Below are 22507 nucleotides of genomic sequence, written 5' to 3' on the forward strand. Positions count from 1 at the left end.
TTAGCATATCTTTAGAACAGGTTAGAGCACAGTGTTCTGTCTATTGTGGCATTGAGCAAACATCCTATTGGGTAGATTGTAGAATGCTAAAGAGAATCTTCCTATCTACTTTTTGCAAATTCACTTTAGTCATTAGCCCATCAGTAAGCTTTTTAAATTTTTTCTGGGGCTTATCTTGGTTATTTTCTAGTTGTCTGAAGAAACTTGTTGTTTTACTCGGGCTTATGTATGGGTCATTCAGGGGATAGTATTCTAGTTTTTGAGAGGCATGCTTAGGAGAACTTGATTTTTTTTTTTTGCACAACATCAAGAGACCATTTGGCATTTTTTAAAAGGAAAAGGAAAAACCGAATTGGAAGATTAAAATAGAAAATTCTCGCATAATACCATATAAATAATGCAACATAATTTCTTTCTGCATTAGCATTAATAACATTTGGTTGTATCTATTATGAGAAATTCAGCATTGCCTACTATGTAACTTGGATTATTCAGGTTGTATTCTTTTCCGTTGCAGGTTTTGGCAGCACTAGGTAAGGAATATTTTGAGAAAATTCTTCCAGACATCATTCGGAACTGTTCTCATCAAAAGGCATCTGTACGGGATGGGTACCTGACACTGTTCAAGGTAATATTAAAAGAACAGATAATAAAAAACATGAGCACCAGATGAAAGCTCTGCTTATCATAACAAGTTTGCCATTTGTACAGTATCTACCAAGGTCTTTAGGTGACATCTTTCAAAATTACCTACAACAAGTGCTACCTGCTATTTTAGATGGTAAGTTGCATTATCTTAGTCTTTACATCATCTAGCAGAAAGCTTTATGGTAAGTTTGCTCTCTTCATGCAGGCCTTGCCGATGAGAATGAATCTGTGCGTGATGCGGCCCTCAGTGCTGGGCATGTGCTAGTTGAACATTATGCAACAACGTCTGTAATCATATTTGACTTTTATAACAATGCAAGGATCTATAGCCTGTTAAGCATTTTATTTTCTTCCTGACTGATGGCTCTGTCAATGCCTGATCAGGTCGCTGCCCCTTTTGCTTCCTGCTGTTGAAGATGGTATTTTCAATGACAATTGGCGAATCCGGCAGAGTTCTGTTGAGCTTCTTGGTGATCTTCTTTTCAAGGTTGATCTTATATTACATGCATCCTATACTTGTAAGAATAAATCCTAGTACCAGTTCCTGTTTCATTGTCTAAGGCTCTTTATGCTGTTATGCAGGTTGCAGGAACATCTGGCAAAGCAATTCTTGAGGGTGGAAGTGATGATGAAGGTTCAAGTACTGAGGCACATGGGCGTGCAATCATTGATGTTTTAGGAAGAGATAAGCGCAATGAAGTTCTGGCTGCTGTTTATATGGTCAGAACAGACGTCAGCCTATCAGTTCGTCAGGTTGCCAACTTGCCTTTTAGACACTACCAGTGTTATCAAAAATGCGCCTTGAGGCGCAAAGGGCGTGCCTCGCCTTGAGGCACGGCCCTCTGTGCCTCAAGGCGCAAGCCTGAGGCGCAATTTTTTTTTTTACAACTAGATTTCAGAGACATAATCAACAAAGTTTTTGTAGGTTAATCTAATATATTTTCCAGTTATTTCAGTTATGTAATAAGTTTATTAGTATATTACTATATTTTAACTTTTGTTGGTTAATTTCGTATATTTTTCAGTTATTTCAGTCATGTAATTAGTTTCTTAATATATTTTAACTTTTGTTGGTTAATCTCATATATTTTTCAGTTATGTAATCAGTTTTTTAGTTAATTTTATATGTTAATCTCATATTTTTTAGAATAATCTCATATATTTTAACTTTTGTAGGTTAATCTCATATATTTTTCAGTTATTTCAGTTATGTAATCAGTTTCTTAGTATATTTTAACTTTTGTTGGTTAATCTCATATATTTTCCAGTTATGTAATCAGTTTTTAGTTACTTTTATATGTTAATCTCACATTTTTTAGAATAGTCTCATATATTTTAGCTTTTGTAGGTTAATCTTATATATTTTCCAGTTATTTCAGTTATGTAATCAGTTTCTTAGTATATTTTAACTTTTTTTTGGTTAATCTCATATATTTTTCAGTTATGTAATCAGTTTTTTAGTTACTTTTATATGTTAATCTCATGTTTTTTAGAATAATCTCATATATTTTAACTTTTGTTGGTTAATCTCATATATTTTCCAGTTATGTAATTGGTTTCTTAGTATATTTTATCTTTTGTTGGTTAATCTCATATATTTTCCAATTATGTAATCATTTTTTTAGTTACTTTTATATGTTAATCTCATATTTTTTAGAATAATCTCATATATTTTCCAGTTATTTCAGTTATGTAATCAGTTTCTTAGTAAATTTTAACTTTTTTTTGGTTAATCTCATATATTTTCTAGTTATATAATCAGTTTTTAGTTACTTTTAGTTTATATGTTAATCTCATATTTTTAGTACCTATTTGAGATTTTCTATTTCTTATTGGTCATTATTTCATCAATAAAGCATTTCTTTATTTATTTGTATTTTTAGATATTTTTTTTATAATTTTTTTAAAGTTTTCAAAATTTTTTTTGAGGCTTACGCTTTACGCCTCACCTCGTTTTTTGGTGGAGCGCCTCGCTACGCCTCAATGCTTTTCTCAACACTGGACACTACCATGAAATTTATTGCTTTTTGGTACACTCATCTGTGTGTACTTTTGTACAGCCTTGGTTTCTCAAACATTAGCAACATACTTGTGATATTTGGTTGACTTAATAATCACTTGCTTCTTCTATAGGTTGCGTTACATGTATGGAAGACAATTGTAGCAAATACTCCTAAGACACTGAAGGAAATAATGCCAGTTTTAATGAACACACTTATATCGTCACTAGCCTCCTTGTCATCTGAAAGACGCCAGGTTGGTCTTCACATGGGAGGATGAAGATTTGATGCTTTGATTTGCAACACTTTCCATACCTTATGCTTGGCATATTTTCAGGTTGCGGGCAGATCTCTTGGAGAACTTGTTCGGAAGCTTGGAGAACGTGTCCTGCCACTGATTATACCAATCCTTTCTCAAGGATTGAAGGATACCAACCCAACTCGGAGACAAGTATGTTTATGCATGCCAACATTCTGAAAGTGCTGTAATGATAATGGTTCCATGCTGTTCTGCAGATCTTTTTCTTTTCTTTTTAGTATGTGTTTGTGTGCTTTCAATCTATTCTGGATGAACTCTTATAAACCTTTTTTATCTTTACCCTAGTTGGTTGATCAAACGATTTTTAAGCTGTACATGTGTATGTGTGTATGCACGCATGAGTGCTAACTGTTAAGGGTTATGATACTAACAGGTTTCTGATTACTACATCAAGTTTTATCTTTGCTTCTTTCTAGGTTTTTAAGTTTAATAATTTCAAGATTTGGCATTAGACACGTCTTTAATCATGTCACTTAGAGGTATTTACTGGTGGTTCTAATAGATTTTTTAAATCGTGAGTCTAATGTTAATTAAGGTTACTTGTATTCTTGCTTGGTGTTGTCTTTGCATATGCATTTAGGGGTTGGAAAACCAAATATCAGGGATATGATCAGATAACACATGGGTGGGCATGCACCATTGCACTTAATTTTACAACATTTAGAAGGTTTGTTTAGTTATACACTGCCGGTCCCAAGCCCGGATAAAGGAGGGTTGCGGTAGGCCAGTGACAGCTTGCATAAAAACTTAGTCATACCCTATGAATATGAATCAATATGAGAATTTCGTTGGGGCGTTCCTTACTGAGCGACACACTGTACTCTATAGGCCCGGAGGCAGTGCTAAATGGGCAAGGGTTGCTAGGTCATCGCCCAGAAGCGACGCGTCACACTGGCGCCCGGGTGTGGTGTCAAATAGGCAAGGGTTCCCTCACTTTGTTGGGACGGGTGAGGGTAAAGAAGTTAGTCCAAGACCATAAAATTAGGTTAACCACTTGGAACATAGGGTCTTTAAGTGGTTAAGTTGGTAGAGTTAGTAGATGTTATGTGTAGGAGAAAGATTGATATTTTATGTCTACAAGAGATCAAATGGGTAGGTGAGAAAGCAAAAGTGATAGAACCTTGGGGATATAAGATTTGGTATACAGGAATAAATAGGAATAGGAATGAAGTAGGGATTGTTATGAGTCGTGAGTTTATAGATAATGTAGTTGAGGTTCGTAGGAAGGGTGATAGGATTTTACTTATTAAATTAGTATTAGGTACAGATATTATTAATATTATTAGTGTTTATGCACCTCAAGTAGGTTTAAATGATTCCATTAAGCGTCAATTTTGGGAAGATTTAGATGTAGTAGTACAAGGGATATCTTATGGAGAAAATCTTTTCATCGGCGGTGACCTTAATGGACATGTAGGCATTAGTAGGGATGAATTTGAGAGTATCTATGGAGGCTATGGTATAGGAGAAAGAAACGAAAGTGGAGAAAGGATTTTAGATTTTCGTTTGTCCTATGATATGATCTTAGCAAACACTTGGTTTAGGAAGAGGGAGTCTCACCTAGTAATATTTAAAAGTGGGGTTAATACGAGTCAGATAGATGTTTTTCTACTTAGAAAGAGAGATAGGGGTTGTTGTATCGATTGTAAGGTTATACCGGGAGAAAGTGTAGCTGCACAACATAGAGTCTTAATTTTAGATCTTAGAATTAGACAATGTCGCAAAAGGGATAGACATAGGATAGATCCTAGAATTAAGTGGTGGGCACTGAAAGGAGCTAAACAAGGAATGTTTGTAGAGCAGGTAGTTAAAGAAGTTGATTGGTGTCTCGAGGAGTATTCAGAATCAATGTAGAATAAGATAGCGGGTGGCATGAGAAAGGTGGCTAAGGAGGTATTGGGTGAGTCTAAAGGCGGTGCACCGCTAGGCAAGGATACATCATGGTGGAACGAGGATGTCAAATTAGCTATTAAGGTTAAAAGAGAGTGTTATAGAAATCTAAGTAAGAGTCGTGATAATGAGAATTTGGAGAAGTATATGATAGCAAAGAAGGAAGCTAAAAAAGTAGTTCGAAATGCGAGGGATAAGATATATAAGGAGGTTTATGACAAGTTGGATACCAAAGAGGGCGAGAAGGATATTTATAGGCTTGCAAAGATGAGAGATAGAAAATCGAGGGATCTGGGTATGGTTAGATGTATCAAAGATGAAACACAGGGTTTTAGTCAAAGATGAGGAGATTAAGGAGAGATGAAAAGATTATTTTGATAAGCTATTTAATGGAAGTCATGCTCAGGATCTTGGAGACTTCTCCGTTCCTTTTCATGAGATGAATCGTGACTTCATGCGCAAGATTCAAAAGAAAGAAATTGCAAAGGCTTTGAAGAAAATGAAATCAAGAAGGGCAGTTGGCCCAGATGGTATACCTATCGAGGCTTGGAAATGCTTGGGAGAGAAATGTTTAGAATGGTTGATAAATCTTTTTAACAAGATTTGGCGGACAAATAAGATGCCTAATGAGTGAAGGAAGAGTACTTTGGTGCCTCTATATAAGAATAAGGGTGATATACAAGATTGCACAAACTATCGTGGTATAAAACTCATGAGTCATACTATGAAACTTTGGGAGAGGGTGATTGAGTCTAGGTTGAGGAAGGTTGTCATGATATCGGAGAATCAATTTGGTTTTATGCCTGAAAGATCAACTATAGAAGCTATACATTTTCTTAGACAACTTATTGAGAGAAATAGAGAGAGGAACAAAGATTTGCATATGGTTTTTATTGATTTGAAGAAGGCATACGATAGAGTACCTAGGGACGTTCTCTGATGGACAATGATGAAGAAAGATGTTTCTCTCAAGTGCATTAGTATAATTAAAGATATGTATGAAGGACTAGTAACCAATGTTCGCACTTGTGGAGGGGTGACAACCAATTTTCCTATAACGGTTGGGTTACATCAAGGATCTGCTTTAAGCCCTTTCCTATTTGCTATAGTGATGGATGAACTTACGAGATCAATTCAAGAAAATGTGCCATGGTGTATGTTGTTTGCTGATGATATTGTTTTGATTGATGAATCTAAAGCTGAGGTTAATGCTAAGTTAGAATTATGGAGACAAACATTGGAAGCAAGAGGTTTTAAGTTGAGTAAGAGTAAGAGAGAATATATGGAATGTCGGTTTAGTAAACAACGAAGTAGTGATGGGAGTGTAGTGAAGCTTGGTGAGCAAGAAATATCGGTGGATGTCTGTTTCAAATATTTGGGATCTATCATTCAAAAGTACGGAGAAATTGATGGAGATATAAATCATAGTATAAAGGTTGGGTGAATGAAATGGAAAAGTGCAACTGGAGTGTTGTGCGATCGTAGAATGCCATTGCGGTTGAAGGGAAAGTTTTATAGGATGACTATTAGGCCCGCTTTACTATATGGTACGGAATGTTGGGCTGCCAAGAGACATCATATTCAAAAAATTTGTGTAGCTGAGATGCATATGCTTATATGGATGTATGGAAATACAATAAAAGATAAGATTCAGAACGAGGAGATACGTAAAAAGGTAGGTGTTGCACCCATTGAAAATAAGATGAGAGAGAATCATTTACGGTGGTTTGGACATATTCGGCGAAGGCCTAATGATGCTCCTGTTAGAAGGATGGAGAAATGGGAAAATATATTAGTTAAAAGAGATCAGGGTAGGCCTAGGAAGACATGGATGGAGATGATAGGAAAGGATATGAATGCTTTGAACCTCACCGAGGGCATAGCATTGGATATAAATGATTGGAGGAGAAGGATTCATGTGAAAGACCCAGAATGATTTTCTTTTTTGGTTCATATCGCCGACCTCAATTGTTTTGGGATGAAGGTGTAGTTGTAGTTGTTGTTGTTGTTGTTGTTGTTGTTGTTGTAGAAGGTTTGTTTGTGAAGCCTTGTATTGAAGCTTAGTCTAAACAATTTTCTGGCAGTGATGCTTGTTCAACGAACCACATCTATATGCAGTGGTATTGAACATCTCCATTAAATGTGACTTGTAATTTTTGTCTACCGAAAATCTGAAGTATCATCAACCCAACTTGGGATAGTGGCTTGATGTTGCACGCCTATGTTTCAGTCTAGTTGCTGGAACTTGGTTAAACTTGCAGTTGTCCTGTATTCCCTAAGTGTCTCAGGTCAATATGTAGTTAAACTCAATAATTGGCACTTCTACTCATTGTAATATGGTGATGGTTGTAGATCCTTGACATGCTTGCATTGTGTTACTGTTTTAGCTAACTTTGCTAAATTGGATACTTCTCTTCCTAGTTGCCTGTGTTAATTTTTTCAATCTCTTTTGCTTCTCTTTATCCATTTTTCATATTAAGTGTTCCTGTTGATCAGTTGAATATATTGTTGACGTAGGTACATGCACACATACATACTGTTTTAGCTAACTTTGCTAAATTGGATACTTCTCTTCCTAGATGCCTGTTGCTTTTTTTTTCAATCTCTTTTGCTTCTCTTTATACAATTTTCATATTAAGTGTTCCTGTTGATCAGCTGAATATATTGTTGACGTAAGTACATGCACACATACATACATACATGTAGGCTTATATAAGATTAGATTTCTTTGTTTTTGGTTTTTGAAATGTGTTTATCAACCATAGTTACCAAAAGCGCTACTAAGTGGGAATCACAATTTCCAAGAAGTGGGACAATTCAGAATCGTGCTTCCTATACATGGAAATCACGATTCCCAAACAACAGATTTGTGATTCCTATCACATGGGAATTGTGATTCACATACACATGAATCTTGATTCCCAGCCACAGTCCAATGATTGTGTTTCCATTTTCAAGAATTGGAATTCCAACACAAGGAATGTTAGTTATTAAGTATTGGAATTCCATTTCCCAAGATGAATTTTTGTAATGACCCCAATTGACTCCCTTAAAAATAGTGGATTTTTTTTAAACAATTGCGGAAACTCACCCAAGGATCCAGGGCATCACAAATTTAATATACCAAACCACAAACCATATCGTACATTGAATCAACTGAAGAATAAATCAAACTTAATTAATTTAAATCAAACTATCAAATAGTCTAAGGCATAAAATCGTCTATATCAATATCATGCAAGCCATCCTGTCAGAACTCAGAAACAAGTCACACAACTCGTAGTCTCCAGCCAGCTAATCAGGACATCACTGAGCATCTGTGCCTGAAAAACAGTTTTAAGAAAAAAGGTAAGAACCAAAGTCTTTTGTACGAATTCCTCTAAAAATTCAAACAGTAAAGAAAATAGCATAAACAAATTCATGTATAAATTTTAGAGGAATAACACAAGCAATAACTTACCACAACAACTTTACCATTCAAGCATTCAACCAAATATCATGCATATGCATGATTCAATGCAGATGCATGAATAACTTATTAAGTTATTTATCACTTTTTAATTTTCTCTATTAAATGCACACAAATTTAATTTTTACTTTTTCTTAAACTTATGGATTCTTAAAATGGGCACAAATTCTCGAAGTCCAAGTTAGGTTCCCAGTTGTAGCTTAACACATAATTTGTATTTTATTACTGGGTTTCACACTTGTTCCTCGACCGATATCAGGGATCAACATTATCTATCGAAACATTAGAAATCAACATATAATGTCGGGATATCATAGAAATCAACATCCATTGATGTCATTTTCTTGGTATTTCAATAACAACAATTGTATCAACAACATCACCCCTAAGCAAAGTGGCTAAAATATCTCTAAAACCGTGACCGAGAGGTGAACCACCATATTGGGTTCAGGGGCACAATCTCATGACTGCCATTCAAGATTCTTATACTGTGAAAGGGATATCAAGGAAGAGATTAATTATACTGTTTGGTCTCTTTTACTATTTCAAATAAATTTTCAAGTTCTTTACACAATAACCATTTTGCAAATAAACATGCAAAAGAAACAAATTTTGGGGCCTGACCCTTACAATTTAACAGTGCAATTAACTTTGGAAAATCAATAAATTTTTAGAAATAAATTTTGCAATGCATAAATAAAGTGAACAGTAGGAGTAACACATGCTTCTGACCTACATGGCCTGCAGTGGTTCACATCTGACCACCGACATATCTCAAAAGTAACTTATGCATCTTTGCAAAAATTTAGTGAATATGCAACAAACATATTATTTTCAAACATATTCACAATGTACATTCAAAACACAAAATATGAATGCACACTAAGCCAAGCATATACGCCTCAAATAGATGCTTGCAGAAGACACCATTCATGATCAATTCCATGGATAATCACAGTCATGCAAACATCAAATAAATTTCAGATTCATGTGTATGATATGCACTATTGCAAACTGATCAAATCATGATAAGGTTTATGTATCATAAAAAAAAGATTGCATATATCAATCTTAAACATGTACATGACCAATTTCATGTACTCAAACAACTATGCAAAATTTTTTACTTCCGATAATCAAGCCAATAGCTGGGGCTGGGTCGGCCAATGCTGAAAAATATATATTTACAACATGCTGGTTGATCCATGTACATGATCATATTCATTTTCATGGGTTGGCCAGACCATGATAAATCATGTACCAGCTTGTTGGCCGATCCATGTACATGTTCACAAACATATACATGGGTTGGCCATACCTCAATAAAACGTGTACCATACCTTGCTGGCTGATTCATAGACATGTTCACAAACATGTATATGGGTCGGCCGCACACTTATAGACAACATGCTATCTGATTCATGTACATGATCGTAATCATGTACATGGGTCGGCCAGACCTGTGTACACAACTATACATGCTGGGCTGCATATTTATGTATGCTAAACTCCATAAAAACTGAACATAAACATATGCACATATATGAACATGTGTCACAGCAGATCTGATCCAAAATAAACATATAATTCGGCAGATCTGAACCGAAACGACATATACATGTGTTCGGCATATCAGATCCAAAAACAACGTATATATGTGTTTGGAAGATCAGATCCAATTAAATAAGCATGTACTCAGTAGATCTGAACCAGATATGCATGAGCACCTATGTCACATGGGTGCGGGTGCGGGTGCGGGTGCGGGGATTCGGCACTTCCAAAAAACCCGGGTGCGGGGGTGCGGCAGGGGCAAAAATGTAAATATATATATATATATATATATATATATATATATATATATATATATATATATATATATATAAAGGGAAGTGTATCACTTTGATCATCTTATCACAAGAGAAGGTGGTGATGTGGTCTTCCCAGATAATAAAATCATGCCACTGATGGAGTTTCCCGCTTATACAAAGTTAGGCCATATTTTGACATTAAAAAGTTTCATAAGACATTTAGGGTAAAATGAGGGTTTTTATAATGCATCGTATCTCTCAAAGATAGTATTTCTCAAAGATGAATGTCATTCATGATATACCACTTCTAGCATGCTTGCACTGACAAATACTATTAGTTTAGAGCAAAATGGTCTCTATACTAGCTGGAAAAGCTTCCAGTACAGTTCTGGGGTTTCCCTGCAGGTTTTTCTGCTGTCAGCAGCTAACAGCAGGTGTCTGTCAGCTGCTGACAGCAGCTGCTTGTCAGCTGCTGACAGACAGCAGCCTGACAGACAGCTGCTGTCAGCCCTGACAGCAGATTTTTTTTAAAGACAGACAGCAGCTGCCTGTCAGCTGCTGACAGACAGCAGCTGCCTGTCAGCCCTGACAGCAGATTTTTTTTTGAAAAAAAATCAAATTCGCAGCCCATTTCACAGGGAATTTTTTTTTTTTAAAAAAAATCCAAAAAACAAATGGACCTAAATGATCCTGGTTGCGGTCAACGCACCCAGGATCGGGTTGACCGCACCCGAACCCGCACCTGCATCGAGTCGCGTCGACGCGGGTGCGGCACCCTGCTAGCCGAATCCCTGTGACATAGATGAGCACCTACTTGGCAGGTCTGAACCAGATCTGCATGAGCACTTACTCAGCAGATCTGATAAGAATATAGATATTTAGATACACATATATGTAATTCAACAAATCTGGATTAGGAAAATATTTTCAGATGCATCTATATGTGAATCAACAAAGTATATTCAGCTGTATGCATATGAAACTCGACAACCTGAATCAAACTCAATATAATCAGGTTTGTGCATACATATATAACTCGACAAATCTGATTCAAATAGATATGTTTAAATGCAAGAGCATGAGACTCAACAAAATCTGAATATGAACATGCAACTCGTTAAGTCTGAAATATATATATATATATATATATATATATAGATATATATATATATATCCAGATTTATAAAAAATCAACCAACCTGAAATTTATCTATATATACTCAGTTTGCATAAGCAATAAAAATTGAAAATCGTCATGCCTATTCTTAGATGTAAAAATCGTTAAATCTGAATATGTATATGCATATACATATTCAGATGCATGAACCATGAAATCGACATGTATATTTTTAGATTTTTGGTGCATAAGAGAAATTGTCATTCATAAAAAAAATAAATCTCTCTCTCTCTCTCTCTATATATATATATATAAATTTGACATTATGTATTTTTATATATATACACATGAAATCAGATTTTCTTTTTTCCTCTAATACTTATATATAAATCGATTTATACATATTCCTAGTCCATAAGAATTTAGAGAGAAACTCGTACTTTGATTCGTAGCATGGAAAAACTCAAAAAATAGATGAATGCTTTGGAAAAAAATTATTTTTCTTCTCCTTTTTTTTCTTTCTTTCTCTTTTTTTTCTCTCTCTCTCTCTACACGATTTTTGCTTCTTGTTTTTTTTTTCTCTCACTCTCTCTAACTCTCATGAGATACCTCTTTTTATATTTTTTATTACATTATTTTTTTAATTGTTTCTAGATAGGGGTGACGTCCCCTCTAGAGTTCTCTTTTAGAAAGTAGAGTTCTACCAAGGGTATAACTCTACCTCTTTTAAATATTTTATTCTTTCTTTTATTATTATTTTATTTAATTATTTAATTAATATCCTAAAGAATATTCCAGGGGGTATCACCCCCCTTTGGAAAGCCCTAGGTATAACTCTACCTCATCCTATTTTAGTTTAAAGTTGATTTTAAAGTTTTAAAATGGCCATGGATGAATTTCAGATCAAGATCTGGATCTAAGATCCGAATCTACATGGATCCTACCTAGACCATATCCTAGTCAATATGGATCCTCGACTCGGTCCAGATCCATATTAACTTGGATCAAGTGAAGTGGATCTGGTCCGATTCAATCGAGAAAAATGTCAAAAATGTAGGCCGATTGTTTTTGAAAAATGCATTTTTCGGGCCAAACGTAATCCGATTTCGGAAAACAGGTTACCAACACGACCAGTATTCCAAGACGGATCTAACGGTGGTCATACCTGAAATTCGCCTTCGAATTTCGCCTGAATTTAACCTGAGTTTCGCTTAAATTTAAAGAGGTTAAAAACCGAGAATTTCTGAAATCATAAATAACTCAAATAGCTTATGTCAGAGGGCTCTGGGTCATGCCCAGACCCTACTGACATCACTTATATTTTAATATATTTTCTCACAATTTTATCCATTTAAATAAATATATAATTTAAAAATTATATTTTTCAATTTTAAAAATCACAGAAAAATGCACGCTATTACAATTTCAATTCCTCATATATAGGAATTCTAGTTCCTAAAACTTAAGTAGACAATTTAGCATGTGCTACATTAAAAACTTTAAGGGCATAGGAGAGTAACCTTTTTCTAGTAATACCCTTTTGCAAAACATTTCAAAATGAAGAGTATTTGTGTCCTTTTTCTAATCTTAATTAGAATTGTAATATATGTGATAGGTTATTTTGTGTCCAAATTTCAAAATAAACTTATTAACTTGTAATTTTTGAAAGTTTTGCACTTTTATTGAATATATATTAGTGTGTTATTCGGTTATTCTATTAAATGATATAGATATTTCTTCTAATAAGTTGATACCATTGTCGAATGTAGATGCCTTTTCTTAATTATTCATTAACATACCTCTTTTCATCAAAGAACTTCATTGTTTGCAAGTTGTCTTCTTACATTTATCATTGTAACATTATTTCTGAAAATTTATTATACTCCTTCCTAAATAATTCCTTCTACTGCTTCCTACTCACTTTCTGCTTCCCGAGACCTCTAAAAATTTGGATTGACCACTTCCCGATTCCAATTCCCGTACTGCTTCCCTCTTTCGATTTTAGTTTTGGCAACTATGTTATCAACAATATGATACGTTCTGGGCCCATGGGATTCAGATTGGATCCAAAACAAATTTCGGATATATCCAAATAGGGAAAACATAAACAGGTTTTGTTTGGTTCTGACAAACTTTAGGAAAAAATATGATTTCTCCCAACTGTTTTTCCTATTTGGATCTATCCAAAATTTGTTTTGGATCCAGTCCGAATCTTATGGGTCCGGAACGCATCACAATATACTTCTTATAGTAGCTCACTATAATTTTTCATTTCGCGAATTTCATGTGCATGACCAAGCTCTAATACACTTTTGGATGTTTGCTTTAACAGGGTGTATGCGTTGGTCTCAGTGAAGTCATGGCGAGTGCTGGTAAGCACCAGTTGGTGACTTTCATGGATGAACTTATACCTACAATTCGAGCTGCACTCTGTGATAGGTATATCTTCTTTTGTGCAAGTTTTCAGCGATAATAAATTTCTTTAATTTATATGTCCACATTTAAAAATGCTCCCTTTTCATTCCCATTTTAAACTTATAAAACATTTATTTTTGTGTAAAGTGAGCCTGAAGTTCGCGAATCTGCTGGCTTGGCATTTAGTACTCTTTATAAGGTACTTATTTTAGCTTGAGTTATATTGGTTGCTTCTGTACCTTATCTACTGGGATGAGGCTGGTTTTCAATGTTGATGATGCAGAGTGCTGGTATGCAAGCCGTTGATGAAATTGTTCCTACTCTTCTTCATGCTTTAGAGGATGATGAGACCTCTGATACTGCACTTGATGGTCTGAAGCAAATATTAAGGTATACTTGATGGTTTTGATATTTGCTAATTTTTCTTGTTATTGATATCTGCTCCATGGAACTTTTCTTGCAGTGTAAGGACTGCAGCTGTTTTGCCTCACATTTTGCCAAAACTAGTGAAACTCCCTCTCTCGTAAGTTCAGTTATTATGATATTTTTTTATTGACCTTATATAAGAGTTGTTTTCAATAACATCTTTTTGTCCTTAATACAGTGCATTTAATGCTCATGCCCTTGGAGCATTGGCAGAGGTTGCTGGGCCTGGCCTGAATTTTCACCTTGGTGCTATTCTCCCTGCCTTACTTTCTGGAATGGGTAGTGATGATGAGGTAAATGGAATCACTTGCAGTTCTATTGGTAGTTTCACCGGTCATTTTCACATGCAAGTTGCTAATTTTACAATACATTAGCTTATAATAATGATATCATATAGCCATTTATTTCTCCATGCACATTTTTCTTGATCATGGTTTTTAATGGGGATAATGACAGAAATGGTGCTTTTTTCCCTTGATTCAGAAGAAAAGAATAATTTTTACAAGTTATCGGTGCTAAGTGCAATTAATTTTTTATGCTATTTTGATTTCATTTTGTGTAGCATTATTGGAGTTATTGTGTCTTTGTCAATTCAACCTATTTAGTTTTCATCTTTATGTTTGTATTGCATTATCCTACCTTGTGTTGACTGATTTAATGCAGCAAGGGAGATTTACTTCCATTAGAAGTTTGCTTGATAACTAGCATGCATCTGTATACTCATTTAACCAGAATGTTCATCAGCATTACTTATGAACATGTATCTTTTCTGTTTGTACTTCGAAGCATACATTGCTATGCGCTCTATGGTTTGACTCATAGCATTGGTTTAGGATGTCCAATCTTTAGCTAAGAAGGCTGCAGAAACGGTTGTTTTGGTCATTGATGAGGAAGGTGTTGATCCATTGATCTCAGAGCTTCTCAAAGCCACTGGTGATAACCAGGTTTATTTGCACTTGGTTGTCGTTTATTTTTTCATTTATATTTTAATTTTCATTTTATTGATGCAGTCTTGGCTCTTTTGCTAGGCATACATGAGGAGAGGCTCTGCCTATTTGATTGGGCATTTTTTCAAGAATACTAGCTTGTATTTGGTTGGTGAGGCCCCTAGTATGATCTCCACTCTCATTATTATGCTTACGGATTCAGATTCTGCTACTGTTATGGTAACTCATGGCTTTGTATATTTTCTTGTGCTATTTTTTTTCTTTTTGATGATGCTGTAATATTAGTTTTTGATAGTTTAGGTTAACATCAATGTCATTTGGAATAGGGTGCTTGGGAAGCCTTGGGAAGAGTTGTTGTATCAGTACCAAAAGATGTACTTCCTTCTTACATCAAATTAGTACGTGATGCTGTGTCTACTGCTAGAGACAAAGAGCGGCGGAAACGGAAGGTATAATGATCATGAAAACCAAACTGCCTATAAACAGCTATTAATTTTGTAAAGTGAATTTTGTCATAGTTGTTTCACTGTGTTGGTTCTCCTTATAAACCTTGGAAAAGTTTTTGCCTTAATATAGTATCTGGTATGCAGGGTGGGCCAATCTTAATTCCTGGCTTTTGTCTTCCCAAAGCGCTTCAACCATTGTTGCCAATTTTTCTTCAGGTATTGTTAGTTCTGTTCTTGACAAATCCTGTGGTGCATGTCTTGCTGCTTCAAGAGTTTACAATCTAAATCATAGATGTGGAGCAGATTTTTGATGAAATTGAATTTGGTTTTTCCATTGTAATGTTTCAATTGCATAAAATTATGCTAGGACAATTTAATTGTACGCTTATAAGTGCATCTCTATATGGTTTGTCACTAATGAAAGTGTTAATTTCTATCTATGGAAACAATAGTATAATTAGCTCTTAACAGATGTAAAATAAGAACTTGCATCTTTTGTTTGGAGTTATTCTAATTCATCACCTGAACATGTTTAGTTTGTAGTGTAAAAGTCAAACACCGATGAAGTATCAGGTCCTTGCATTTCAGAGAAGGAATCTAAGCGGAATGTCTGCTGTTTAATGTGCATGTGCATTTGTATTGACAAGAGTTTCAGGATACAATGAGTGCTTTTTTTGAGGGCTACACCTACTATCAAAACCATCTTCTATACCATCATCTATCTTTATACACAAAAAATGATGAATTTGCTTAGCATATGATCCTCTTTGCTGGCAGGGTCTTATCAGTGGTTCAGCTGAATTGAGAGAGCAAGCTGCCGAAGGATTAGGAGAATTGGTTGATGTTACTGGTGAACAAGCACTAAAGGAATTTGTTGTTCCAATTACCGGGTATGTGCAGTGGGAAGCCGTCCATATATTTCCTTTTGTCTGTAACTGATCATTTCTTGAGTATGAAGTTTTTGTTTTTGTTTCTTTCCTTGCTTTTGACCAAAATGCAGCATAGGCTTCTAAAAAGATAGTATCATAAAATGGTAAATGCTGTAGTGCATTGTGCATAATTGAATAACCGCAAAAACTTGAATTATGCATGTCAATTTACATGCAAGATGCAACTTTTTACTATGTATTTGATTACCTAGTTGTGGAAGATGTGCATGGGTTAGTTTTGACAAGCATGCTTTAATCTTGTTTTGTAGCACAATAACAAATATTGGCTATTTTTTTTAAATCTCATGATAGTCACAATATTTTCAAATCTGATATAATTGCAAGAAATCACAATATTTTCAACTTTCAACATGTCATGATATTATCTCTTATTAATGAGATATTAACACTTTTATATATTTTTACATTTTAAATGTTTTTCATTATATTTTTATCCGTGTTATATATTTTTACACTTTATACATACTGGTATTTTTCTGAGAAAAACAAAAAATTTAAAATATCGCTATATTTTTCCAAGAGCAAGAGTGTAACCATGTAGCAGCTTCTGCATTTATTGGGTTTGTTAGGCCTTCTCTCATTTTTCTTGGCACATGCTGCTTTTGTTTTGTAAAATGCAGTGGCATTTTCATGTGACAGTCCGGGTATCAGATTCTTTAATATGTGCCAGTTTGCACGTATGAGCATGTGCGTGTGCATGTGAGAAGATAATAATTTTGTTCCTGCTGATTGGATAAATTTTGTAATATATTTTTCAAACTGTTGAAGAGTATGATTAAAAGTCTAGCAAGCAGTGGTGACTAATGTGAGGAAAATCAGTGAGAGAGAGAGAGAGTTCACCTCTTTTTTATTCTATATGAATGTGCTGCTAGTTTTTTTTATTTTATTTTTTTTATTTTCTAAGAAATATAACATATCTAGAGAATTCATGGTTTATGTTGTTTTGTTTGTGATTAGCAAGCTCGACGTATTAAACTGTAAGTCTCTTGAGAGTGCAACCTAACTTCAAGTTAGTATGCAAGCAGCTAATTCCAATCAACACTATTTTCTTATTTTTATTTATAACATTTTATTCATAAAAACACAAAATAGAAATTCTTAGTTGGCATGCGTCCTTTTGATCTTTGATGAACGAGTGTTGAATTACAAAATGGATTGTGATTCTTCGTTTCTCTTTCATCAAGACCATCTATGGATTGCCTTTTTCCATGTATCAAGCAGTCAATTTCTTTATCTATTTCCCCTCCCGATAAGGAGAACCTTTTTTTGAAGTTTTTATTCAGACAATCATTTGCTTGTTAATGCATTTATGAATTCTTGTTTATTAAGATAATGAACATAAATTAGCAAATAGGAGTTCCATGTTTACCAAATGAAGAGCATTCATATACAAGGTTTGAAAAACATGAGGCAGAGGTGAGACAGTTTGTTATTCAAGGCAAGGTGGATGCCATGGGAGGAATTGATCTTCAGTGACTTTGGTGGATACCAGAAGAGGAATTGATTCTCTGCTTGCTTTTATTTAATCTATAGTTTGTTTATCTTATGTTCTATATGAGGGGACATTCACACTTATAAGCTTTGCTGGTCACCAAGCATATGAATATTTTTATGGCCAGTATAATTGGGAACCATTCTTTTGTTTATATTCCATTTTCAAATTCCTATCCTTCATCAATGAGGCGTTTCCTTTTCTAAAACGATTACTCATGAATTGTACTTGTGAATATTTTGTACCGTTTGTTTTTAAGTATTATTTCTTCTTATTCCTTCTAGTTCATGATATTGCGAGTTACTCTTTCTCTGTTACCTCATGATATTTTTGAAAATATTGTGGAAAAAAATACATCCATATAAGAAAAAAACAGTGGTTAAATTGTGATATACAGACAATATCACAATTCTATCATTAAAAAGAATATACCACCAAAAACATGATATTTTAATTTTACCAGAAATCTCTTGGGAAAAAACTTTAGTTTGGTTTTTAATGTACTTGTTTGGAGTTGTGATATTTTCATATTTTTATTTAATTACATTTATTTGTATATTGACATACACTGCTAATGCACACAATACATATGGTTTAGGTGCTAACCTATGTTATTTTTATTGCAGTCCCCTCATTCGGATAATAGGCGATAGATTTGCTTGGCAGGTTAAAAGTGCCATTCTGTCCACTTTGTGCATCATAATAAGCAAAGGAGGTGTTGCATTGAAGCCATTTCTTCCACAGCTTCAAACTACATTTATCAAATGTCTTCAAGACAATGCTAGGCAAGTTTCACATATTTCTGTGTGTTTGTAATTGGCTCATCTCACGACTCTATCTTTTCGAGTAATTTGATCTTATCATATTTGTTGATCCAGGACTGTCCGTTCAAGTTCTGCCTTAGCACTGGGAAAACTTAGTGCTCTCAGTACACGGGTAGACCCTTTAGTCAGTGACTTACTGTCCACATTGCAGGTGACCTTAGTTATTCTCTATTCTTTCTGATCAGGACTGTGAAAAGGTTTTGTGTTTAAAATTGTATAACTGTGTTCAGGCATCAGACGGTGGAGTACGGGAGGCTGTGTTGGTTGCTCTGAAGGGTGTTATAAAACATGCTGGAAAGATTGTTAGCAGTCCTGTTCGCTCTCGTGCATTAACTCTTCTCAAGGATTTAATACAGGTTGATGAAGATCATATTCGAAGTTCAGCTGGAAGTGTGTTGGGTACACTGTCTCAGGTATTACACAAAAATATTATTGAATGCATGTTTCTCAGCTTAAATTTTAAATTCAGCTTCTAATATTGTTCGTAAATACATGACTCCTCCCATGACATGGACCATCTCTCTCTCGCATTTAAATGCAGTCACATAAATATCATATCCATGTTAATGGCCATCTCCTTTTGGGGGGGTTACTACTGTGGTTCTTTGTGGTGCAGTCCCACAAACATCATATCCATGTTAATGACCATCTCCTTTTGGGGGAGTTCCTACGGTGGTTCTTTATGGCTATGCATCTAAAGCCTCCGTGTGTTCAGCACTATTCTTCATCTATACCTTTTGTGTGGTTGAAGTAAATCAGAATACCTTCAAAATTGAAACAATTTGGGCTTTGTATAGTTTCTTTTTTTATCCCATTCTACTTTGTGCTAGTGTATTTCTTTCCATCTGCTGGTGATAGTTTTGGTCAAATAGCTTTGATATGCCAGAATTTTTTCACTAACTCATTTCTTTTTTGGCCTCATCACTTGGTTAAAATTTTCCGATAATAGATTTCTACGGCCATCTCTGTCTGATGCTGGTAGTGCAATTTGTAAGAGATATCTTCACAGGTGGTCATTTCTAGTCCATGACAATGTGAAAGATTATAGGTTTGTTTTCAAGGGTGTGTTCTTTGTATCCTGGTCTGCAACAGAAAAATAAGAGTTCCTCATACACCAGTTGCTATTTGTTGGAGATCAGCGGGCAAAATCTTATTTAGGGAAAATTTTATTCTTTTTCCTCTTCTTTTCATTGAAAATTAATTTTTTAGATTGCTTGTAATGTATGCTCACTGATGGGAGCTAAGCTTTTAGAGTGGAATGTAATGAAATATGCGGAAAAACAAAGAGTGCGATAAGCACTTACAATATCCACCAATGAACAAAAGGTGTAACACCCAAACCCACAAAGAGACAACACAACATAAAAATATAAATGTCTCTTATTGAAGAGAGAGAGAGCTCTCAAGAGTGAAAAATACAAGAGGGGTTCACCCCTATATATACACAAAGAAGGAGAGGAGTGATGGCCTTAAGGCCTTAAAAGAAGAGCCACCTAGGGGGCTCCCCATGGAGTCGTTGGGAGCCCCCAACGGTCACAAATGTGACCGTTGGGGGCCCCATCGACTCCATGGTGGGGCCCCTTATGTGAAAAAAAATAAAAATAAAATGAAAAATAAAGTGCAAAAATAATTACAAAAATAAAAGGAAAATAACAAGTACCCCTATCGGGTACTTGTGAAATGACTAAAATACCCCTATTGGGTATATTAGACAATATATATATATATATAGATATAGATTACATGTATTTTAACACCCTCCCTCAAGCTTGTTAAGGAGAAACAAAAAACGAGGAGCAACAAGGGCTTTAGTGAAGAAGTCCGCCTACTGGTACTCGGATGTGACGTAAGGTAGTGCTATGGTTCCTCTTAGGTATTCATCACGTACGTAATGGCAGTCTATCTCGATATGCTTAGTACGCTCATGGAAGGTGTGATTGCTTGCAATATAAATTGCGCTTTTGTTGTCACAACACCTCTTCGAAGGAGTAGAGATGACAATGCTCATATCACTGAGGAGACTTTTTAGCCATACAAGTTTCATGGTTGTAGTGGCCATAGCACGATATTCTGCTTCCCTTGAGGACAAAGATACTTTGTGTTGCTTCTTGCATCTCCAAGAAATCATAGTCACCTAAGAAAACACAATAACTCATAGTTGAGACTCTGTCATTGGGATTTTCTCCCCAATCAGCATCAGTATAAGCAATTAAATCAAGTGATGAGGAGGAGGAAAGAAAAACTCCCTTAGTTATGGTGTTTTTGATGTATCTGACGATCCTTAAGACTGCACTCATGTGCACAGTTGTAGGTGCATGTTGAAACTGACTGACTGAGTGAACGACATGAGCTATGTCTGGCCGAGTGATGAATAAGTAGGTTAGAGACCCAACAAGTTGCCGGTAGGGAGTAGGATCCTCGAGAGGTGTTTCATCTTCCAATCTTAACTTTGCATTGATGACTTCAGGGGTTTCTGTCTTCTTATCATCGGAAATACCAGACTTGAAACAAATGTCAGCAGCAAGTTTCATCTGAGAGAGAATGTACCCTCGAGGAGAGTACGCCACTTCAATTCCTAAAAAATATCTTATGAAACCAAGGTCAGACATGTCAAAATTTTCTTTTTAAACTTTCTTAATATCATTAATTTCTTGCTCATCACTTCCAGTGATGATCATATCATCAACATAAAGTAGTAAAATAACTACTGAAGACCCTACACTTTTCACAAACAAAACAATGTCAGTATAACATGAACGAAAATTCAAACTTGTCATTACATTACTAAATCTATCATGCCAAGCCTTTGGGGCTTGTTTCAAAGCATATAATGTTTTTTTAAGTTTGAGAATTTTATTTTTACCAATACATACTCCTGGTGGAGGATCCATGTAAACCTCTTCATTTAATTCACCATTCAAGAATGCATTCTTAACATCTAGTTGATAGATAGGGCATTTTTTAACTGACGCAACGACGATAAGAGTCCTAACACTGGTCATCCTAGCTACGGGTGCGAAAGTTTCTTCATAATCTATACCGTATTCTTGGGCATATCCTTTTGCTACTAATCGGGCTTTATAGCGTTCTAATGAACCATCACTTTTAGTTTTAATTTTGAAGACCCATCTACATCCAATCGATCTCTTTCCAGTGGGTAATGAAGTTATTTCCCAAGTTTTTGCCTTTTCAAGGGCACTAAGCTCTAAGTTCATGGCTTCAACCCATTGGGGAATGTTTTTGGCTTCAATATAATGTGAAGGTTCATGAAATGAATGTAACACAATTAGACACGCTCTATACCTTGGAGTTAGGGACTCATAGGAAACAAACCTATTAGGAGGATTGGAGATTCGGCCGGATCTCCTTAAAGAGGTTTCTTCTATGTTGGACCCTTGAGAGTATTTTTCTAAGGCGCTCATTTGAGCTTGTTGACCACGCCTAACATAGGTTTGGATTGGTCTATCACTTTCATCTTCAACATTGTCAAGAGGAATATCCTCTAGGTCATTCAACGACTCATTAGAGATTTCCTCTTCTTGAGGAGTCTCATCTTCTTGGGAGAGAAGATCAAATAAGAAAGCATATTCACTTTCGTCAATATCTTTAGTTTTCATAAAACCATTTTCATTTTCTAAAAAGGTTACATCTTTAGATACATAGAGTTTATTATTTTTCAAGTCAAAACATCTAAAACCCTTTTGATTTTCTCCATATCCTAAGAAAACACATTCAATAGCTTTAGGAGATAATTTG

At 35.1% G+C, this 22507-nt stretch overlaps 1 protein-coding gene across 5 annotated transcripts in view; it reads left to right on the top strand.

The window, feature by feature from the left end:
• LOC149813732 (protein ILITYHIA-like) overlaps positions 1-22507 on the top strand; it is a 113214-nt gene that overhangs the window by 85988 nt on the left and 4719 nt on the right. For 3 of the 5 annotated variants that reach the window (XM_089991595.1, XM_089991596.1, XM_089991597.1), the window contains exons 36-55: positions 518-628; positions 712-781; positions 854-932; positions 1033-1135; positions 1231-1401; positions 2782-2904; positions 2986-3099; positions 13584-13690; positions 13814-13865; positions 13950-14056; positions 14130-14189; positions 14271-14385; positions 14926-15036; positions 15121-15258; positions 15366-15488; positions 15630-15701; positions 16263-16375; positions 18554-18712; positions 18806-18902; positions 18982-19164. In XM_089991595.1, the coding sequence (XP_089847721.1) occupies positions 518-628; positions 712-781; positions 854-932; positions 1033-1135; positions 1231-1401; positions 2782-2904; positions 2986-3099; positions 13584-13690; positions 13814-13865; positions 13950-14056; positions 14130-14189; positions 14271-14385; positions 14926-15036; positions 15121-15258; positions 15366-15488; positions 15630-15701; positions 16263-16375; positions 18554-18712; positions 18806-18902; positions 18982-19164 (2208 nt within the window). Of the gene's footprint in view, positions 1-517; positions 629-711; positions 782-853; positions 933-1032; positions 1136-1230; positions 1402-2781; positions 2905-2985; positions 3100-13583; positions 13691-13813; positions 13866-13949; positions 14057-14129; positions 14190-14270; positions 14386-14925; positions 15037-15120; positions 15259-15365; positions 15489-15629; positions 15702-16262; positions 16376-18553; positions 18713-18805; positions 18903-18981; positions 19165-22507 lie in introns of those variants that run through there. The other 2 variants (XR_016428271.1, XR_016428272.1) reach the window with 2 other exon arrangements.

This window comes from Nuphar pumila, chromosome 16 (assembly GCF_984573655.1).
Source record: "Nuphar pumila chromosome 16, dmNupPumi1.hap1.1, whole genome shotgun sequence".
NCBI classification, from domain to species: Eukaryota; Viridiplantae; Streptophyta; class Magnoliopsida; order Nymphaeales; family Nymphaeaceae; genus Nuphar; species Nuphar pumila.